Raw genomic sequence first — 22293 nt, forward strand, 5'->3', positions numbered from 1 at the left:
CATACGCCACCATGTGCTGTAACAATTCTCCTGCGGGAATGGTGCTATTATTCAAGGGTGCTAGAACAGTAGCTCACAAGCACATCCTATAGACAAACGTTATGTGCTGGCTTCTACCACTACAAGAAACTCAACATTATGTCATCCCATGAACATGCATTTTGATGGTGTTTCAATATCTAGTGTCAAACCGACCAACAGATAAAATATATGCGTATGTCTAAATGTACAGATACACTGTATTTAGATTCTTCTACACGTATTGAAAACAATCTCTTCTGTTAGTATAATCTATGCCTAAAAGGAAGCTCACCATTAGCGTGATTAACTTCCACTCTCTCATATTTCTAACTGAAAAAACATTAGCAAACCTCTACTGCACAGCCGGCCTCACCCAGAATGGAGAGCAGAGAAACCTTGATCCACTGTGCTTCAGAGAAAGTTGCATGGTATAATCTGGAGCAAAATGGCTTGTAGGGTTAATGATTTGAATCCTGTTTACTTTAGCACATATTTCACTTGAAGCATGCAAGAAATCTTCAACAAAATGGGACCGATCAGGTACTTAAGTCCTACTACAAATTTAAATTATTTGCTGAATGGAGATGGGATTAGTCACATTAAGTGACAAAAACTCACTGAATAGACTATTTGAGTAATGGTCAAATTAAAGATAGGTTTAAGTGATTTGCTGAGCCAAGGTTTTAATTTGCTAAAAAGTTAAGGATGGTGATTAACATTTCCCAATTTCAGTTAAAATGTACTATTATGTTTCAAATAGAACTTCTAAACACCTTTCCTTCCTTCTCTGAAGATACAAATAGATTCTTTCTCAAGTTCCCTGCTGGTCAAAGGCAACTTCACTTTCTGAAAAATTGAGTTGGTATTACCAAACTAAAACTTGAGTTTAAAAACTCGTTTGTTCAAGTGGCAAATGAAGGAATGAACAGAGGAAAAAGAAAGAAGTTCACAAGTCACAGACATGTGTTAACATCCATCCAGCTGCAGTCAGATTAGTGCAAGGATTTCCTGCAATGCAGGAAAAATCTAAATAGGATGGTGTTCTCTGTAAATATGCAAAGCATTTTCATTTTATTTTAGAATCTTTGAAGCCTGTGCAAACTGCCTAAACCTAACAGCAGCCTCCATGCAGCAATGATGACGACTTCCCCATCATTGTAATGTAACAGTAACACAAATACGTGTCATTGATTAACAATAAGCATATGATTTCATTGCTGTTCAGATATGTGCCAATCACTGCCTGTGGGAATTAAACAGCCCAATGCAGAAGACTGTATTTAAACAACAAAGCTGGTTTAGTGTGACAGTATTCAGATTATTTGAGGTCATACTATAAATCTGTGACTGTATCAACCGACTCCTGAAACTACTACAGTAAATAACTTGGGAGACTTATACCTGGAAGTAGGCAAAACCATAAAGGATTAATTCTTCATTATCTTTATGGGGGAAAAAATCTCAGCCTTATTTGAACTTTGAAAAGACCTACATGCAAATCCTATATAGTCCAATATATATATTAAAAAAATATCAAATGGTTCTTTTTGCTCAGTATTCTTACTAGACAAAACAGAAACCGTGATACAAAACAAGTGTAAAATTTTGGTTGGTTCTTCACAATGACGAGGCCAGGTCTGAACAAGGAACTTTGCACGGAGTACACTAAGACATGAACTAGGGCATCCCACCTCTTCTGTATTAAAGTTCCGGATAGACAATGTGTGGATACAGCTGTCTTATAGAGAAATCACAAATATGATGTGTTCTGCCACTTTCATAAGCTGCCTGCAAGCAATCCAATGGCTGTTCTGCCAAGTTTGCTCAGGCACACAGATTTCTAGGTTAGCTCACCATAAGGAATTAGTATCTCTGCCTGTGTTAATCCCTGTCGTCTATAAGGATTCCTTCTGCGTGTCTGTGAAACTAGACATTGGGCTGTCCACATACTACTGACTCTATGATAACCTCCTATGCAGGCAAGCAGTAGTTTCCCATGTAAACAGACACACACTCATTCTTTCCTACTTTTGAACTAATTTTTTTTTAACATCTGTCATTAATGCAAAGCCTGCTGCAACCTGAATGACATTTAGATCTTGCATCCTATTTTTTTCTCATTTTATGGTCAACAGAAAATCAGCATGCTTTCTGATTGTCTATAAAAGTTATTTTAAGAATCAAAAATAAGAATCGTCAGAAAAAGGAAAAATTTGTAATAAAATTGCCTTCACACTACACAAGAGAGCATAAAAACTGCATGCACAAGATAGTAGTTTTTGCTTTGAATTTCATATTCCCATGTAGTATTACATTTTACGTTCAAACTCTGCTTTGATATCAGACATCTTCTGGAGTGACATCCATCACTATCGCCAAAGACTGGAACTGACACCAAAATGCAACATGAAAGCATAATGTTATCTCAGAGGATCTCACCTTATGCAGCTGTGTATGATTTTTACATTACAATGCAGCATTGAATAATTCCTACTATTGTGTGTGTGTATATATATAAAATTCCTACTATACTATGCATAGCATCCAGTTCAGATCTAAAAATATTTTAGGTATTTTCCAGGAGACCGAGTTGGCTCGAGAAAAGATTTTTGCATGTTTATGCCTGTTTTTATCATGAATGACAAATGCCCCTAAGATTATTCATAGGAACAGAGCACAAGAGCAGCCCACAGCTGGTTAAATCCAGGTAAGGAATCACTTTATAAGAGCTTCAAAGCTTTTGAGTCTTTTATTTTTCAACTACACTTGCATTAAAATCCCACCAAATCAAAAAACTTGGATCTACATCCAAACACCATGTAAGCGATGTTCTACACACTGGGTAAAATCCACTATAATCCATGAATACCAGCTTTGGAGAAGAAAAAAGTTGACTCCAAATGGTACAGAAATTTACGCCCTGAAAACGAAGCGGCTGATACCAGCAGCCTGAAACATTGACCATAGCAGCACTAAATGCCGTTAAAATATATATGCACATTTGTGATGATGGCTATAAGCTGGACAATTTAAGGCCACGTTTCTGGGAGGATTATAACCTTTCAGGGGTTTTATGTGTAACCTTTCATATCCCCAGCTGCCAAGCCTTGCTCACTGAAGGCAAGCGCCTGCACTTCACTGCCGCACGGGTGGCACAGCAGCGCTGCCCCACGGCCCGGCCCCGGGCCCAGCTCCCCACGCGTGACAAACAGGGTGGCACAGCTAAGGGCAGCCGAGTGGGAGAGGAGCAAGCCCCGAGCCTCCCTCAGCGCCGGCTGTAAGAGCCATGCAGCCCCGGGGCAGGCTCCGTGCCCGACCACCCGCGCAGCGCCGCCGCCATGCCCACCATCACGCACCGGCGGAGAGAGGGGAGGCGCCGCCCGCCCCCAGCCCCGGGCGGGAGACGGGGAGAGGGGCCGCGCCCAGCACCCTACACCCGGCAGGGAATGGAGAGGCCGGGCGGCAGCACGCCCCGCCGGTAGGCAGGCAGGCAGGCAGGCAGCCCCCGCCCCGCCGCCTCCTGCGCCCCCCGCTCGGCCGCAGAGCCACCACCGAGCCCCCCGCACCTTCGCTCCGCCTGATACCGCTCTCCATCCTCAGCCCCATGCTCCCGACCGGACCCCGAGGGGCGGCGCAGGCCTGCGCTCGGCTCGACGGCAACGGCGGCTCGTCCCCCGCTGCGGGCGGGCGGGGCGGGGCGTTGGGCCTGGCCCGCCGCGGCCTGGCTCGGCCGCCTCCGCCGTTGCCATGGCTACAGCAGCGCGGCGCCGGGCGCGGAGGCCTGAGCCCCGCTGCCCCAGTTTGCGGCCTCCGGGCCTCGCCGTGAGCGGTGCCCGCTCTCGGAGCCCTAGCCCCGCGTTGGCGGCGTGAAGGAGGCGCTGGGCGCTGCCGGTGCCCCCCCACCCCAACCCCTCGGGCTGGGCCCCAGGATGTCTCTTCAAGTGGTGCATTGCAGCCAAGTGAAAGTTTTGCCTCGTCAGTGAAAGGTGCCCTAATTATTTAAGCCTTTTTTTTTGTAACTTGACAGAAAGTTCAAGAAGAATAGATGCCAGGGAGTGATTGAAGGCAAATTGCTCATATTTCAAGGGAGTGAATGATAAATCGAGAGTCTAAAGCATTCCAAAAGTGTGTTACACTGAAGAAATTAATTCTCAATATCTTTCAGAATAAACACCTTAGAAATGAACCACAAAAGTAAACTTTTGAAAAGCAGCATTTGATCCCATCACGAATACATTCATGCTGATGTGTAGGATTTTAACTTTTTGAAGAAGCGATAGTCTTGTATTTACTTTTTGTCAGGCAGGTTGCTGTTTTCCTTAATGTGACATCTCCGAGGATTTCTGCAATAAAACCCTTTGTGTGGACATTTTGTGTGAAGCTTCTTCTCACTGATCAGCCAGGGTACTGCAGTCACCTCCATAGCCAGACACCTCAAAAAAGGCTACGTGTCATCCCACCTGGAGGGACATTCCTCTTCACTGTCTAGAAATGATTATCAATTATAGGCTAAATACAGGTGTTTATGTGATTTTCTACTCTTCCTTACATGCTAGGAAAAATAGTTTGAATGTAGTTCAAAATCATAGCAAAATCAAGGGGATGGTATTTTAAAACAATTTTTCTTCCTTATTTGTGCCTCATTCAAAGCTCCCAGTAGGTCACACAAACATTCATGCTGGATGAAACCTGTAGTTTATCTACACTTTGGTAGACTCTACCAAATACTTCAGAAAACACTTCAGTAGTCAACTGTTGAATGTTAGCTGAAATGTCTTGCTAACCCCTAGCTGTTGGTGGTCAGCCTGTGACTTCCCTTATAATTTGTGCTTTGTGGTTTTTTGATCATTTTGGCAGTCTACTTCTGTTTTCTGTAAAATCATCTATAAATGTAGTTGGTGTTAAATTTGTCTGGGAGAGGTCAGGAGAGGGAACATATGCCTTGGAAAGCCATCGGTCCTCAGTCTTCTGTCTTTCTGACTGCTTTTTTTTATAAAGCATCTATTTCCAAGGCATTTCACCTACCATCAACTGTGATGCCACAAATACCTTACTTTTTTGTCAAAACAGAGTAATTTGATAGCATTTCGTGATTTTCTCTCATGTCTCTTGGATGTGAGGGCAATGCCATGGAGAGGATCTGATCTCACTCCTCCATGCAAAACCTACAAATCCAGAAAGCCTCAAATCCAACAGGCTGGTGGTTTTTTTCTTTTTCTCTAAAGCAGATTTTTGATTGCATGTAAAATTAGATGTTTAGGGAAAGGGCTTAAGAAAATTAGTTACCATAGTTCTTGTGTTTCAGAGTCTCTGGTTTAGACTTTGATATAATCCAAATAGTTAAATCCGTAGATTGTAGAGGTAGAGATAGTCTTAAAACAGTTTCCATTTCAGATATCTGAAGATACTAGAGAGAGTGTAAATGCCTGAGATTCTCCCCTCTACATGGTATCCTAACTGTTAGCTGTAATATGCTATTGGCTGCAAAGATCATGCTACAGAAAACACTTCTCTCTGTTTTCTTTTTTTTTTTTAAATGATCTGCTCATAGCAATATTTTTGTACTTTTTAAATACTTTTTTTGTTTCGTTATCTGAATTCTGAATTTCAGGTTACCAAATTCTCAGTGTGCAGTACCCAACATGCAGTAAGGAGGCTGTTTTGTCTGACCCAAATGACGGATTTCGCATAGGCTCCTCCCTATTGTTCCTATACTTTTTTACACCATGTGGATAATTAAAACACCCAAATGTAAGTGAGCATTTTTAGAAACATATCACAACTATTCCCGTGGTTTCTAGGCAACGCTGAGGGAATGTAGTGATTTCCACTAGTTCCCTCTTAGTCAGCAGCCACAGCATCCTAGAGATGTCCTGGCTCTGAAATTTTTGACCTCCCATGGTAACACCTACCAAAGCTTTATGTATTTCTAATTGATCCGATTTATGGTCCTTTGGCTCCCTTTGGTCTGTGAGAGTATATATATTTTAAGTGTAATTAAAAAGTAACCCAGATGTATAGCGATGTGTTAACACATTAAGTCCTGTAACATGTACTAAATAAAAATAAGCCTTAACCAAAATTGCATCAGTCCTGGACTTTGATCCATCTAAACAAGTACAGAAATAAATAACACAGATCTCTGCGGACAGCCTACCATTGTCGAAGAAGCAATAACATGAAAAAACCTGTAAGATTTGTCCTTTCCCAACTTGAAAAGCAGAAGCACAGCACTGGATGTTGCTGGCTTTTTCAGCAGGGCATTTTCCCTTCTTCCTTGGAATGCATTACAACAGAACATGGTTTTAAAACACACCTGCACTGGGTGGGAATGAAAGCAGCCAGAATATATTATGAGAGTCACATTTGCAAGTGTAGATGGGCATCTGTCCCTACCCTGACACGGACTTACAGATCTATCACCTTCTTGTCTACTACCTCTGCCCTGTGTATTATCCAACGTAGACACCTAACTGCTGTGAAAGTGTACATTTAATAGTATTCAGCAACAAACAGCATTTTTAAGACTGGGGTAGTGTTTATTTTTGTGGAAGAAACAAAGTTATTAAAGAAAAAGATTTCAAAAAAAAGGAAATACCCCATATGATGCCAACTTTCTTCTGTACAGTTAGCCCAGAGACAGGCTGAGTTTCCTCTGAAAAAGCCTGTGTGTCTGGCAGGACCTAAACAGTTACCTCCTCGCTTGGGACAGAAATCTGTTCATAATGTCAGAACTCTGCATTTGCAGGATTTGGCTTTCATGGAAAAAATAGTTGTATGTACACTGGAAGATTCAAATTTGCAGGTTTTTGGAGAGTCTTTGCTTATTTCAAGCCATTGATTTTCTTTCATGCTTGCTTTTCCTTACAGCTGCCTATCAAAGTAAGCCTACATACGCAAGCAGAAAACATCTCAACAACCAGATCTGCACACCATATTCACACAGTATTCTAGAAAAGCCCTACATTCATCACATTATATACTTTATGATGAAAATAAATCTCCTGGGTTTACTTGGGTTTTTATTTGGCATCAGTGTCCTTTCTCAGTGCAGGTTTGTCACCCACCCGTGGCTCGGGTGTCAGTGTTCCAAGCCCCTCACTGCTGCTCACAGCAGTCTGCCACTGACTTGCAGCAATCCCCAGCTGGTACATTCAGACCATTAACCTTGCAATCCGTTCCTCAACAGCTATCTGGAAAGAAAAATGTTTCACTGAAATATCAGAGGAGGCAGTGCTTTCTAAATTCATTTAAACAGGCTACCTAAGCAGGTTTTTTTGCCATCAACTTAGGAAATTCTTGTGTCAAACAATTGGAGTAGCTCTCGCATAGCTGGTGTGAGTGGATAAAAGACTTAATAACTACTGGAAAAGTTGGGTTTTTTAAGCGTACTTTTCCAGGAGGAATGGTAGGTTCTTTTCTTCCTCATGTTTGCTGCATTTTCTGTTGTCATATGGTTCTTGGAGTTATTTAAAATCATGTACAGTCTTGAAGTATCATTGCAACTTTCTAGATGATAGAAAGTTATGTGTTCTGGCAGGGCTGGAGACTCTTCCTTTCTTCATGGCAACACATTTAGTTGTTTTGTTCTTGTTTGTATGGAAGCAATAGTCAGAGATTTTTGTAAAGCTAGGGCTCCAGTGGGAAAGATGATGTAGAAACAATTCAGAGGAGATAAGTCCATGCCTTAAAAACTGCATTTTTTAATACTCTGTAATTTAGAATGCAATAAGGGAGCTAACTTAAAGTAAGAGGGAATGTCATAAGGAGGATAAGGGGAATTATAAGAATATATAATGACATAAGGTTTCTATGAACACAGTGTTAAACCGCCATACTATTTATCAGCTTAAAAGAAAAAGTCTCCCCTGCATTATGAGTAACTACTACCCAAACCCCTTCAGGAAGCTCCTGTGCAGACGTACGCTATACAACTATTCTTTTTCTCAGATCTATACGGAGTTTTATAATGCATCTATTCCCATGATACAAGAATATTTTTAAATGGCAAGGAAGAAACCTCTATAAATTGTATAAGATGTTATTCTCAGCTGTAATGTAAAACCTAGTAGCTCAGGTGACTCAAGATCTTATATTTATTATTACACTGTGCCATTTTCTGTTTTTCTACGGTTCCCATGAAAGTTTTCAGACAGGAGGTTTGTACGTGAAAAACTGTCCTTTATTGGGCTGACTGCTGAGAGCTGTTCTTTTCTCATTATTTACTTGAACTGTTAGGTATTAAAGAATGCAGACTGCAGTAACTAATGGAGTAATTGGATTTTTAAAGGGAAAAAAAAATTTGTAAATGTCATAACTCATTGTCTAGACCATAAGAAATGCTTTATTAACAAAGCTGGTGAAAGGAGGCTGAGGGGAGACCTTATCGCTCTCTACAGCTGCCTGAAAGGAGGTTGTAGCCACGTGGGTGTTGGTCTCTTCTGCCAAGTCACAAGTGATAGGATGAGAGGAGATGGCCTCAGGTTGTGCCAGGGAAGGTTTCAATTGGATATTAGGAAAAATTTCTTCACTGAAACGGTTTTCAGGCATTGGAACAGGCTGCCCAGGGAAGTGGTTGAGTCACCATCCCTGGAGATATTTGAAAGAGGTGCAGATGTGGCACTTACTTAGGGGCATGGGTTAGTGGTGGACTTGGCAGTGCTAGGTTAACAGTTGGACTCTCTGATCAAAGGTCTTTTCCAACCTAAATGATTCTAAGATTCTATGGTTCTATGATTCTGTTGTGCCACATGAAAATGCTTACTCACAGTAATTAATGAGAAACAGGATGAAAACATATTTTTAATATTTCAGTCAATCAGAATATTAGGACTCAGATTAGACATATATAAATGATACAACTCCATTAAATCCAGTGAAGCTATTCCTCCTTAGGCTGAGATGGATTGTCTATGTCTACCCAGCCTGTGGCAGGCAGACAGAAGAATGTCAGTGTGGCACTTTGTGTGGCCCATCCACCCTCTACACAGCTATTGCAGCATGCTCATACTTACCTAGCAGTGTATTAATCCATGCACATGCTTGAACAAGTGGGATCCTATGTGCTGAAGAGAGTTCCTTCAGCTTTGCTAAGGTCAAGAGGAGGAATTTTTGAAGGCAGCTTTAGAATTGCCTACAAAAGACAATACAGGTGTATTCTGATTTTCCACTTTGATACATTTTCAGTATCTACATGAATGTGAAATACGGTTTTACTAGAAATAGTCTGAAATTCTCAACTGGAAGAGTTTGAGGGTTTTATTTCGCTTTAAAAAGGTACTGTAATGACATTGCCTCTGTGTTTATGCATACTGGAAGATGAAGAAAACAGACGGAAGAAAATCTCCTGCATATTTCATAAGAAATAGCAATTTTGGTCATGTTAACCACTTGTAAGTATGTGTGAAAGAAAGCAATGGGCAAGAAAATGACAAGAATCAAAATGGAGGGTGTGAAGTTTAACTGTTGCAATGGAATCCTCCGAGACAAATTTTTCTATGGAATCATAAACAGTAAAAAAAAATCTTTACCATAAGGACTTTCTGTTACATGGTCTAGAACTTCCCTTCAGCTAAAAGTTATATTCCAAAGAAAACATCTGCTACTTACTAAATTTGTATGTTGATACTGACATCATAAAACTTCAGGAATATCCATGTTAAGATTTACACAGAACCTGAATTTTACTGTTTTAAAATTTGGTATAAAACCTCTTTTTTTTTTCTTTTTTCTTTTTTTCCCTTGCCATAAACACATTACATGTATCAGAAAAGAAGGGGACTTCAGTTTGATGGATGTTTCACAGGCCCAAGAGTCAGGATGCTCAGGATCTGTTTATAGCTTTATCAGTGACTTGTGTGACCTTGCGTACACCAATTCCTGAGCAGGCTGCAGTCTGAATCACCTTAATGTGATTCATTGTTGGTAGTAAAAATGGAGACATTTTAAGTTAGTGCACTTGTCTGCATTTTTGGGATAAGTCTTTTTGCACCGTGGTTATCATCAGTAGAAACAGAAATGACATCTATCTTTTGAATAATGAAAATCAAACCTACAGATTACGTGATACAGATGAGACCTAAACACAGAATAATATTTATCCCTAATCTAATGTCATAGAAGCCAGTAGGATCAGTGATTTTTAATATTAAACACGACTATCTGCAGTTGTTCAGAGGGTAGTGTAATGGAGTATAGCCATTCCACACAAGACTAGAAGGGTTTGAATTTAGTCCGAGTAAGCAAATCAATTATACAATGTAGAAATAAAGGAAAATAGGACTAGGATAGGGAGGAGTCTTACGTATTATAATGGTTTCTTTAATGACAGACAACATAATCATATACATATTTTCCATAAGCTGTTCAATTTCTGTCTTAAAAGTGTTATGCTTTTATTTTTGCAGCCCTCTTTAAAAGTCTGCTTAAAAATTTAATTCCTTAGGTGGCTAGAAACCTTTAAATTCATGATCAGTGTATACTCAATTAATGTTGCACCAGTATTAGTGTTGTGCTCTTCTATTAACTTTTCAGAAGTTAGGATTCCCATTCCCCCAATTCCCACCCTCCATGTGTTTATTCATCTGTTCTAGTAAGATCTGTGCTAGCAACATTTACCTGATTCCTATGAATTTTATTTTCCAAGACTTCCCATGTTCAGTTAATATTCCCATGTCTCTTTCCTCCTGTGTCATCTACTGTTCATAATAAAGATTCATCTTTGTTCCTAATGCATGCCTTTGCACTTTGTGCTGCTAATACTAGTTGTATTCTAATCTATACCACACATATTTACAATATTAGTGAATACTTTCCAAATTATAATCTATTCCTTCTCAATATTGGCAATACCTTCCAATTTCTGTGATTCCCACATCCCATACATTGTAAATATGCCTAATTAGCTATTTTACAAAATGTACTGTGAAAGTATCAAAAGGCTTCCCAGGTTGGTCTTCCAGGATCATCACCAGCAACCTCTCTCCAATCTTTGTAGTTTACCTAGCAAGAAGACCTGTTTTGTCTCCCTTTTAGCTAAGTGCTTCTCAAGAATCTCTCAGGTCCTACTTGGTAATAAAACCTATTAGGTTTTGCTGCATTTACTAATTACTTCCACATGCCCTTGTTTTCTGCTTTCTTTAAAATACATCCTTGAAGAGTGTTGAGATCAAACTAGCAGGCCTGTTACTACCAGGATCATTTTTCTCCTTTCTAGATTACAGATACTATGTCACAAATTTCCAGTTACTTGGTATCACCTTGAGCTTGATAGTTTGATTATGGCTAGTCATGTTCCTCTCCCTCATACAATTCTCTTTTCCTTTTTTTCAGTTTTCTCAGAACTATGGAAGGATTTCTGGAGAAACTTCATTGTGTTGTGAAACTTCAGAAGCTCATGCTGTCTGATAGATAAGGACCAGTGTCCTCACCTTCATCCATAAAAGGCTGAGACACCTGACAACCATAAGGCAACATGCTCTTCAGTAAGTATCCAGTAAACTATATATTAATACCATGAGTGAGAAAATATTAGCAGGTTCTTTCCACCTCAGCAGAAGTTATGGGAAGGAATTTCTATTCACTTTACTGGAGATGTAGTAATTTGATTCTTAGTGGTGTTTGTTAATCGTATCTCTAAGTATAGGGATTAACGAGATAGATAGCAATTTAAGACACAAGTTGCTTGATTGATTAAAGCTTAATACAAGTTTTAAATAGCATCAGCTGTTCTTGGCCTTAACAACATTAGCAAATTTTTAGGTGGAATAAAATATCTGAGAATGAGATGACACATATGAAACAAAGCAGTCATGATCAAAACAAAATGGAGGTGGACGCAAGGGTCTCCCGAAGACCGTTATCTTTAGACTTGCAGATATGGAGAGGTATTTTCCTTGGTGGTTTGGAAATGACTGAAGAAAAATTGGTTCTTTTGGTAGAAGTTGAGACAGCAGCAAAAAAAACTTCGATAACTAGCTCATGTTTGCTGTGTTGTGGCTGCTGTGGTGTTACTGATCTGAAAACTTGATTCTCCAAAACAATGAAATGCATAGCTATATTGGTTTACTTTTGTTAGTTCCCATGGCAGCCTCTTCAGCTCTAAAGATGCTATGGGCTGTCAGACTGTTGTGTATCCAATGTTTGCAACAGCTGGATTTCCTCCTACCACTATGTGTGAATCAGAAACAACCACAAACAAAAGGAAGTTGACTGCCTGTTATTACTAACCCCTGATTAATGAATAATGAATGTCACAGTAGAGCATAAAGTAGGCCAAAAATAGATGTTTGCTTTAATGGCATCATTCCTAAAGCCAAAACTGAAATATTATTCATTTTGGAAAATTTCATAACAGCCACAATCTTAGAGAATTTTCATGCTCAAAGTATCTATTCACTGTATCTCAAAATTGTTGGTTTGTTTGCTGCATAAACAAAGAAAAACCTCAGTTGTTTAAATATCCATCCAAATCAGAATGAAGCAGAACCAAGTTCTATCTGCCATGAAGATGCCACACCCTGAAGCAGAAAAAACATGTTGAAGCGTCAAATACCAGATATCACCTCATTTGTTTTACAGGTTGTCACAGCTTAAGCAAGTACTGATTTCAGTGCTTCAGTGAGTTTCCTACATGAAATGAGGAAACAATAGGATCCCAGCATTTCGGTAGTTTGCCTTGACTATATGTCTTTACTCGGTTATGAGAGAAACAAAATGCATTACAATGTTGAAAAACATGGAAAACACCATAAAAAAAGTTTCCTTTGTAATTAGAGTTGCAATAGATCTTTAATGAACATAGCTGTGTTTAATTCAGTTTTGGTAACTGCTTTTTTAAGACAGCAGAATAAAGGTTGAAAAGACAAAGAGAATTATGGGAGTGAGAGAAAGGAAGTTGACATGCAAGGATAAATTGACATATATATATTTCTGTGATTCCACAAAATGAAAAATTAAAAAGCCTTTATGATATGCTCTTTTTTGGACTGTTACAATATCAAGAATTAGATATTTATTATAATTAAAGGATGATGCTGTCTTGCCAGAAAGTAATATGAAATGCTGATTTATAACCCAAATAGCCAACATGTATAATTTATAGATGTTTGCGGTAATTGAGAGGGAGGGTGGGTTTATGCAAAGATTTTGTGTAGAATAAACTGCTGGCATAAGAGGTATATTTTTACCAAGCAAAATGATGGTAACAGATATGTATATGTCTTGCTTCTTATATTATTTCTTTAACAACAATATTTTTCAGTATACCAGTCCAGGTTCTTACGTCATAGAATTACCTTTTTTTCCTGATTAAATGGTTGGACTTCGGAAAATCTCATTTTCATTTTTCACTGTATTCAGGATTCTCACGAAATTAGATGAGATGCTAGACCATTCTATACACCAATTACCTCATCTGTAAATGGCCATAATAATATTTATTCTAAAAAGTTTCCATGATTCACTTTTGCTAGTAGAGTGTTTTCAGATACTCATCTGGAAGATGCTAAAGAGAATAGAATTAGCTGTATTATGTTTCTCCTTGAAATACCAAGTACAGGCATTGGCAAAGGCAAGTTATTGATCTATCTAGCAAGAACCTGTAATAGCAAACTTCCACAACTGTTTATGTATTATTTAGTGGCATCTAATGTTAATAGAGTCAAATTTCTGTCAACATTTTTATACCCATAGCTGCTCTGAATTCGAACTTGACATTCAGAAAACTTGCACCATAAATGTACACTTTTTCACTACTTCTGAACTCTACAATGGAGTCCATTTTTATCACTATCTGTGTGGATAGCTATTTTATGATGGTGACAGCCTTCCTTCATTCCATCTTCCTCCTTTACACAAAATGTTCACCAACATAGTTCTGTGCTAAGTTTTTTCCTTCTTTAATTCCATTAGCATCATTACAGTACTGGTGGATTGGGTGGTGTGTGCTTAAAATGAGATCCACAAGATATTTTGGTGCCTAACTGCCATTAACTTGGAGTTGCTTGCCTAAATACCTTTGGGAACCTGTGCTATAGTCATTGATAACTATGATCAGGTCTAATTGTTTTGGATCCCTGAGTTCTTGAGTGGTCAACTGGAGATGATTTAAAGGGACATCTTTTTCTCAGAATGAATACTCAGCAATGTCTGAAAACTGGTTTTTTTTCAAAGTGTCTTCAGTTGGGGATGGAAAATCACTTGTCACTTTTGAAACCTTTGATTGACAGCTGCTGTAATAAAACAGTCACCAATCCCCAATACTCATTAGTATTTCAAAGAAGTGTTCTAAATGAGGAGGAGGTATTTCCCTTAATAGACAGCCTCATGAAACTATTTCTTTGTGACAATAAAAGAAATAAAAAAGAAAAAAAACCCAGACTGCTTATCTGAGTTGTACATGCATTTTGTAGTACAAGTAATTTTGATCTGACTGCTCAACAACCATGTTAAGTCATCAGGAACTAGAGATTACCTGCATCTCATTATTTTGTATAGTAAGGAAGCAGATTAGAACTACTAAATGGGATCTTTATAGGCAGATACAATGTAAAGATGTAAAAAATATATAGTGGTTCATATTGTTCCTTTTAAACAGAAGATCCCAAGACTTTTCTATGTATTACATACAGAAGTAACTGCAGCTGTTTTAGGATGTAAGGATGCATTCCTGAATTACTCCTGAAAAGGCTTAAAAGAATATGTGCATTCAAAATGTAAATGGATAAAGAAGGCTGCATGTAGACAACCTGCAACTGTTAGCTGAGGAAGCTTATGCACATTTTTCTATTCTTCAGCATAAAGGTATGTCATGTCAGTACAATTCCCAACTCATATCACCTCTCCATTGCCTTTATATTCCCAGACTACATATAGTCCAGAAGCTTACTATAATTATATATGATGACACATTTCTTTTCTTGGGTAGCAGAACGAAATGCATGTCACCTGTTGGTCTGTAGGCTGTAGCAGATCTGCTAACTGTGAGAAGCCACTGCCTATGGGTTGATTCACAGTGAGCTTCTCACTTTGCTGAGAGTATGCCATGTGTGAATAACACTGCAGTCTCTTGCCATGTTGCATCTAAACTGTTGTAATTCCACTATATCTTCTCCCACAAAATACTATGAAACAGTTAATGAAATGGAGAATGGTAGTTGTTGTAGAAAGTGACATTATATACTAGGATAAATCTAGTCTTTTCATTGCTTTCTTTTTTACCAAGTCCACTAGATTCCACTCATGGGTTTGTATTTTTATTTCTTATTCATGACTATATATGTGTGTGCATGTACAATTTGTGTAGAAACTCAAATTGAGATGCACTTACTGTTAGGCTACGCATCTTCAGAAATGCAGGAATAGCTTTTTCCTTGCTAGTATATTAAGACATTCAGTCATGAGCTGTTTCCTGATTGCTATTGTAGTGCCTGGCACACTGTTCCTATAATTAATATTAATAATTTCTAATTTACACTCAGAACATAGCCCCCACTCTTCCTGCAACAGAATAATAATTTATTGATTTGATTTTATTTCAAAGTCATTTTCCCTTGAGACATCCAGCACTGAAGGTGCTAGCAGTGTGCAGATACAGAGACCTGGGCAATTCAGAGGCCTAATCTACTGGTTGCAGAAGTTCTACATATGTGTGGCTGAAAAGATGCATGTCCTGGGCTATGAAGTTGAGGGAAGGTGCAGGAGAGTGCTGAGTGTGCAACTGAATAGGAACCCTCATCTCATTCCTTATTCCACAGCTCCATACTAAATACCATTGCTTTCATATTTTGGGAACAGCTTCTTACTACATAAGCCATGTGAGAAATATGTTACCTAATTTAGAAAGTAGTAAAGCTCTTCTAAGTACTGTAAAAGTGATGATGATTAATGCAAGAGTTGTAGTCAGCCTTTTAAATGCTCAGTATTTTCTTTCTTCCCCTGCTGTTCAGAGCAGAAAAGAAATAGGCACAACTGAAAGCTACAGGAGGACTGGTCACAGAGAATGGTGTCTGTGCAGACTGTTCCTCCCTACTTTGACTATTCTATAGCTGCATTAATCCCCGCATTTAATAGGTTGCTGAGACGATACACTGTATTGAAAAACACTGAAAGGAACAGCTGCTTGATTCTGAGAAATGATGAAAGTTTTCAGTAAAATGGGCGGTAAGACAATGCTTCTGAAGCCAGCATTAACATCTTTGGCGTGTCTGGTCCCCGACTGTGCCCTACTGGCTGATAAGGCTGGTGTAATGTCTGCTGGAAGTAAGGTCAGAGTACAGGATAAGCATTCTTCCATGTAGCTGAATTAGTTCTACTAGTCCCGCAGATTAAGAAGGAAATGGTCAGGCTATGCAGCAACACAGAAAATAATCTGAAATCTTGCCCAAGATCCCTGCGTGTTCTAAGTACAAAGCTTTGTATTCCTTACACCTGGAGGCATTAAACAAAAAAGCATTAGGGCAACAAGCATATACATAAACAAAACCAAAGAGTTATTTGACTCTATTTTCCTTGATCTACTCAAGTAGTGCAATTTTATACTACTCCTTGAATGACTCCTATATGTACAAGTGTGATTTAATAAATTTCTGTAGTGCATTAAACACTTCCACTCATTTATCCCCCATGCTGCTTTCAAGCTAAAGAGTCTGTGTCCCATCCATTTATCCTTACCCTTTTCACATCAAGGCCATCTATTCTCCAGTCCTTCATTCGTATGACAGGCTTTGGGGTTTTCTCATTCCCTTTGTACCTTGCTGCTAGCACGGTAGCCCGTACTTCTGTCAACACGTTCCTGATGTTGACTCTCCTTCATTCGCCGCCCCTCATTTTCCCTCTCCAGATATTCTGTGTGCTACTCTTCCCCTGTGCCTGCTGCTACGTTTTACAAAGTCTGCATTGTCACTGCATTGTCACTGCATTGCCTTGGCAGGCCAAACTCTCACATGGGGCCAGGAAGCTCCTGCACCAGGGAGGCTCATATCCACGTTTCCTTGCATCGCTTGTTTCTCCCGTACAAGGAGCCCCGGGGTCCGCCCAGCCCCTGGCGCCAGGGAGAGCGGCGGGTCAATGGGCAGCCGGGAAGCGGGGGGCTGCCCGCCAGCCTGCAGCTGTCCAGGGTCCTGAGAGATGGCAGCGGGCAGGGCTGACTTCTGCGTGTACCCTGCCGTTCTTTAGCGGTGTCAGTGTCAAAGAAACATAGCTATCTGCGAGACCTAACCCCCAAATTTCCTGTTTAATATAGAGGAAAGTTATCAGCTGCTAAGGTAAAGCATCATGTTTCTATCTAGTAAGAAATCTTTAAAAAATGATGTGAGGGAAGAGAATAGTACTGCTATAAAATGAATTTGGTGGCTTGTTTTTATTAATCAGGCTTGCTATTTTTGTCAGATAGCAGCCTTTGATCTTATGAGGATTCTTCAGGGACATCATGGAAAAACTAAGAGCCAGATTGTAATTCTCCCATGACTATGATTCAGGAGTAATTGTACTGAAGTCAAATTAAACTAATGTGAAACAGATGTAAGTGGGTTCAGAGTCTCGATACTACGCAGCTTGAGTTAATACTTTTTTACATGATGGATCTTTTACTGAAAAAAATGCTACATTATGCTATTACACTAATAATGTGCACGTACTGTACTTTTTCAGATAGAATAAAATGCGAGGGAACTACTCCACTGTAGTCGTGGCTGGCCATACAAAGGGATTGATATAACAGGTGCCTGGAAGCTGGAGTCTGCCTAATGAGGAATGGTTACCAGAAAAGAATTGAGGATGAAGAAGATGATTACAAACTGTGAACCAGGTACCCCTTCTCCCGTTCTGCCACTTAGAGGGTGAATGCTTAAAGTGGGTGTGAGGATATGAATGATGTGTTAGGAGATGGGAGGCAGGATCCATAGTGTATTCTGTTTAGTGTCACTGGCCAAAGGAACTTGCAGACAGGCTGTGGTAACTCAAACAGGTCAGATCTGAGAAGATACTGTCCTGGCAAAGGTTATTACTGAGGTGTAGTTGCCTCAGGTAGACTCATTGATTTCACTGAAACCATTTCCGCCAATAAATAAATTTTATGTTCTGTGGATTCATCCCTGAATGAATGAAGACACAGCACCGCATGCTATGACTTAAAAAGTGCTAAGAAACTGCATGCAGTAGAAGACAATAAAAATAGTAAGTTGCTTTTCCTTGCACAGTACATAGTAGTACTCAATCTTAGTTAACTTTTTGATTTCTAACTACACTAAAACTTCCAAAAAACACCTGAAAAAAAAGATCTTCAGGTTATCCTAGAGAGAAGGCTTTAAATATCCTCCTAGACAGAAGGCTTCCTAGAGAATAAAGAAGTTATAACAGGATTCTGCACTGGATCCTGTCCAAATTCATACTACTGAAGGATGGGTCAATAGTATATAAAGAACAGGGTGCACTTCAGTTGAGTTATTCTCTGGCTCTCTTGATCTGAGTGTAACTAACAGCAATCCTGTGGCAATAAACTGAATGAAGAATGATCTTCACAATCAGAAGTACCAGATTTCAAACAAGCATATAGTTAACCATAAACTGAATCTATACAGAAAAGAGCATATTGCAAAGTGATGACACAAAGACTGTCTAGACTTCTATCTAACCATGTGTCATCTCTTCAGTGCATCCAAGAAATGGAACATGCAGGTTACGAATTATTTCTGTCTGCTTTTGCTGCTTTTTCCTGTTCCTGCTCATTGGATTTAAGTAGGTACAAGAACTATTCATTCATCTGTTCTGCTGTGGCTTTCTTTGAGTTACATCAGAACAGCTTCTAAATCACTCATGCCATATTACTAATGAACAGTAAAAGGGCACTTAGCATTTTATTTTTCTTCAAATGAGATTGCTTGTAATAGAAATCCTCTTGTCTATTGTGTTGTGGCTGTCACAGGCCCGGTCCTGTAAGGCGCTGATTCTCAACTAACACCAACTCGGAGGACATTAAGTCTGAACAATGAGCCCTAAATGAAAAGGCAAAGCAGTTTGATAAACTACTGATATAAAGTTGAGTCCAAAAAATTCTTATGCAGGTACTAAAGTAGATGATTGATCATGCTATATTTAATTTTTTGTCTTGGTGGTCTTTCATTTAAATATTAAACATTACTGAATCCACTTAGCTTATAAAAGTTGACAGAGTAACAGCTTGAAACGCTATAGCTTCAAGGCACCAGTTCTCCCTATCATGAGAATTCGACATCACTGAGGGGTGAAAGGCCTTTTATTTGCATAAGATAATAGTTATGTTTTTATGCAACAGCTGTGCTGTCAATGAAAGATGCGCTCATTGTGCCAAATCCATCTCTGGAGTAACCCCATTGATTTTAAATGAGTTACTTTGGGAATAAATTGGCCCACCAGATAAAACTGCAGGTCTGAGGCATTGAAATAATTGAGCAAGATTTCCACGATCATAACATGGGAAAAAACTGCAAAACAATTACATGATGTCATGCATTTATGTACCTGACAGATCACAATTGATTTGCCACAAGTTTTTTAAACCATATAGCAAGAACAAACGGGTTTTTTTAGAGCTTACAGACACTTTTTTGTAATACAGGACCATTAAGAGGATACAAGAAACAGGAATATGGTATTGTGTCATTATTATCTACTTAGTGTTACTGTGAGTCAAACAAATATGAGATGTCTCTCTAAGGTCAGTTTAATATTAAAAGATTCATGTGGCCATGTGAAAATTCCTCTTCTATAGACAGTAACAATCAGGATCTGTATTTCTGGTAATGAACTACCTGAAGATTTTACTTCTAGACTATAGACTTACTGCATATGTTAGCAGGAATTTAATACTGTTGGCCTTTCAGTAGCCTATTTGAGTTTGGTGATCTTCAGTGAGTTCTCAGTGGACAGATGTCTGTGGCATAATACCCACCTCATCAGTTAACTGCTGACAGTTATGGCACAAAGACAAAGTAGTGCTTGGGTTAGTGGTGACTGAGCTCCAAATCACAATTGAGTAATATATGTCTATATGTTAGTTTTTCCCAGGACTGTACAAGGAAGATGCCAGTAAACTGGAAACTGTTTTGAATGCTGAGGAAAAGTTATATACATGCATATATAGAAAATATATTTATGTGTATAAATACAGAAGTAGTTCTTTATTGATACATATTTGATAAGTGATCTTTTGTGGGGTTCAGAAGCCTTCTTTGAAGCCTTTGTGGTTATTAGACTACGAAAGAATTTCCCCATCTTGATTTAAGTGATTGCACAGCAGAATTAGGAAAGCCTACTCTCACTATTGTTTCCATTCAGTTTGCAGAAGTAACATCAACAGGAATCCCAAAGCCTGTTCAGAATGCATCGTGGTTTGCTTGCAAAGGAAATACCTTGTGCTCCTGATGTCATCATTGCAATCATCTCAAATTCAAGTCTGACTGAGCAGGCTCATTATCATTCTCACCATGTCCTTCCTTTGAGCAGCCTCTCCCGCCTCTCCTGTACAGCACAAAACAAGAGCCACAGGGGTGCTTGGATAAGGGAAAGGAGAGACACCAAGCACCTCCCCCCAAGAAAACTTGCTGCACTACTTCCATCTAGTTCCTTCAAACTACATACTGCTTTACTCGACCTTGCACACCACCACTAAATGAAGGTGTGGATTCACAAATATTGATTTCCCCTTCCTGTTTAGGGTTGAACAAAGACTGGGGACAAGCTATTTATTTAGTTTCTGAATGCAGATATGAAAAGAGTGTGCCAGCCTCCACAGTAGGAGTTTCCTGAGGAGAGCCACACATTTCAGACTGCTTTTTTTTTTTTTTTTTTTCTCCTCACTAGGGCAAATTTCTCACTTTTGTCTTACAAGGTTAACTAACAGCTGAGCAACAGATAGGAAGGCAAGACAGAGAGGCCAGCTGAGCAAAAAGAAGTATCGGGCAAAAAACAGGGGACAAATTGTCTCAGGCACCAAGTTTAGATGATAACCATGTTTCCTGAAAATTCAGAAGGTGCTGGCTATGGACCTTAGGACTGATTCTGTCTCTGACCCATGGCCCACATAAATTGTGGATCTCTCCCCCAAACCATCCCCAGCCAACAATCCCCTTCACGCAATGAGTTGATTTCCACTGTGGAGAAGAGGAGGCAGGACAGGGTTAACCTTGCACAGTCTTCCTTCAGGCCCCCAGAGGGGCTGGGGTTTTGTTTTCCTGGCTAAGGGAGGGGAGCTGGGGCATGTATTGTAACTGGAACTGGAGACCTTTCTGGTGTTACCAGCCTGTTTTGGGTTTGAGGGAAAGCCTGGAGCAGGAGGGAGAGGAGGGAGAATACAGACTTGGAAAGCAGCAAGTGACTGGTAATTGCACAAGGCAAAGTCAAGTGTCCTCAATTTTCCCGAAGCCCCCTGAGAGCTTAGGGGGGCTCCGAGGCCTCCAACCCCCCTCCCAGCCCTGCTGCTCCCTCCCTGCATCCTGGCCACATCTTTCAGCTCTGCCGTGCCAGCCTTTCCCTTGACGCCAGGTGTCTATCCCTGTCCGCAGCGCGGAGAGGAGCGGGGACAGAAAGGGGAGCAGGAGTCCCCTGGCTTTCGGGGTACCCGGTCCTGATCCCCCAGAGCCTGCGGGTGCTCGGACGATCCCCTGCCCTTCCCCTCCCCCTGCGCTGCAGAGGCTCTGGATGCTGCCGTACTCCTGCCATGTGCTGCCGCCGCCGCTACCGCTGCTCGTAGCTTAGTCGAGCGTGTCTCCGGCTGCAAACTCCGCCAAACAAGCCTGCATCCTCCTCCAGGGAAGGATACCCAGTAAGTACCAGCCGGAGCCTGCCCCCTCCCTAGGGCACCCCGCCACCGCCTCTTACAAAGGGACTCGCAGCCTCTTCCCCTCGCTTCCTCTCCCCACCCCCTTTTTAAGCCAGTGCAGAGAGGGGCTCCGTGAATTCCCTCCAAAGCTATAGGGTGGCTCCCTCCTCCTCCTCCTCCTCCTCCTTCTTCTTTTCCTCCTCCGGCTCTCCTCGGCGAGCCAGGCTGCTGCTGCATTCAGCCGGGGTGGTCCCCAGCCTCGCCCCAGCTATGCCGCTGCGGCTCACCCCCCACGGCTGACTTTTGTTACCCCTCTAGTGCCCGGGGCTGAACTGAGGTGGGCTCCTTTTTTTGGGGGTGGCTGAGGTTAGAGACTGTGTGTGCGTGTGGGAGGTGTCCCTGAGGGCGTGGGGGGGCTGGCTGACTCCTCGGGCTCGCCAGCCCGGGTGCCCCTCAGGTGGGCGCAGCAGAGGGGC

General features: G+C 40.5%; 2 protein-coding genes across 3 annotated transcripts in view; one reads left to right on the forward strand and one right to left on the reverse strand.

Annotated features, from left to right (window-relative positions):
* The window catches only part of SPATA7 (spermatogenesis associated 7), a 43686-nt gene extending 39935 nt beyond the window's left edge, over positions 1-3751 (reverse strand). The window contains 1 exon segment of the mRNA XM_075753742.1: positions 3588-3751. Coding sequence (XP_075609857.1) covers positions 3588-3627 — 40 coding nt within the window. The 5' untranslated portion in view covers positions 3628-3751.
* An 18034-nt stretch (positions 3752-21785) lies between these two features.
* KCNK10 (potassium two pore domain channel subfamily K member 10) overlaps positions 21786-22293 on the forward strand; it is a 78285-nt gene continuing 77777 nt past the window's right edge. The window contains exon 1 of one of the 2 annotated variants that reach the window (XM_075753745.1): positions 21786-21820. The gene's annotated coding sequence lies outside the window, so the exon portion shown is untranslated. Of the gene's footprint in view, positions 21821-21996; positions 22155-22293 lie in introns of those variants that run through there. The other variant, XM_075753744.1, reaches the window with a different exon arrangement.

The sequence above is a fragment of the Balearica regulorum genome, chromosome 5, assembly GCF_011004875.1.
Source record: "Balearica regulorum gibbericeps isolate bBalReg1 chromosome 5, bBalReg1.pri, whole genome shotgun sequence".
NCBI classification, from domain to species: Eukaryota; Metazoa; Chordata; class Aves; order Gruiformes; family Gruidae; genus Balearica; species Balearica regulorum.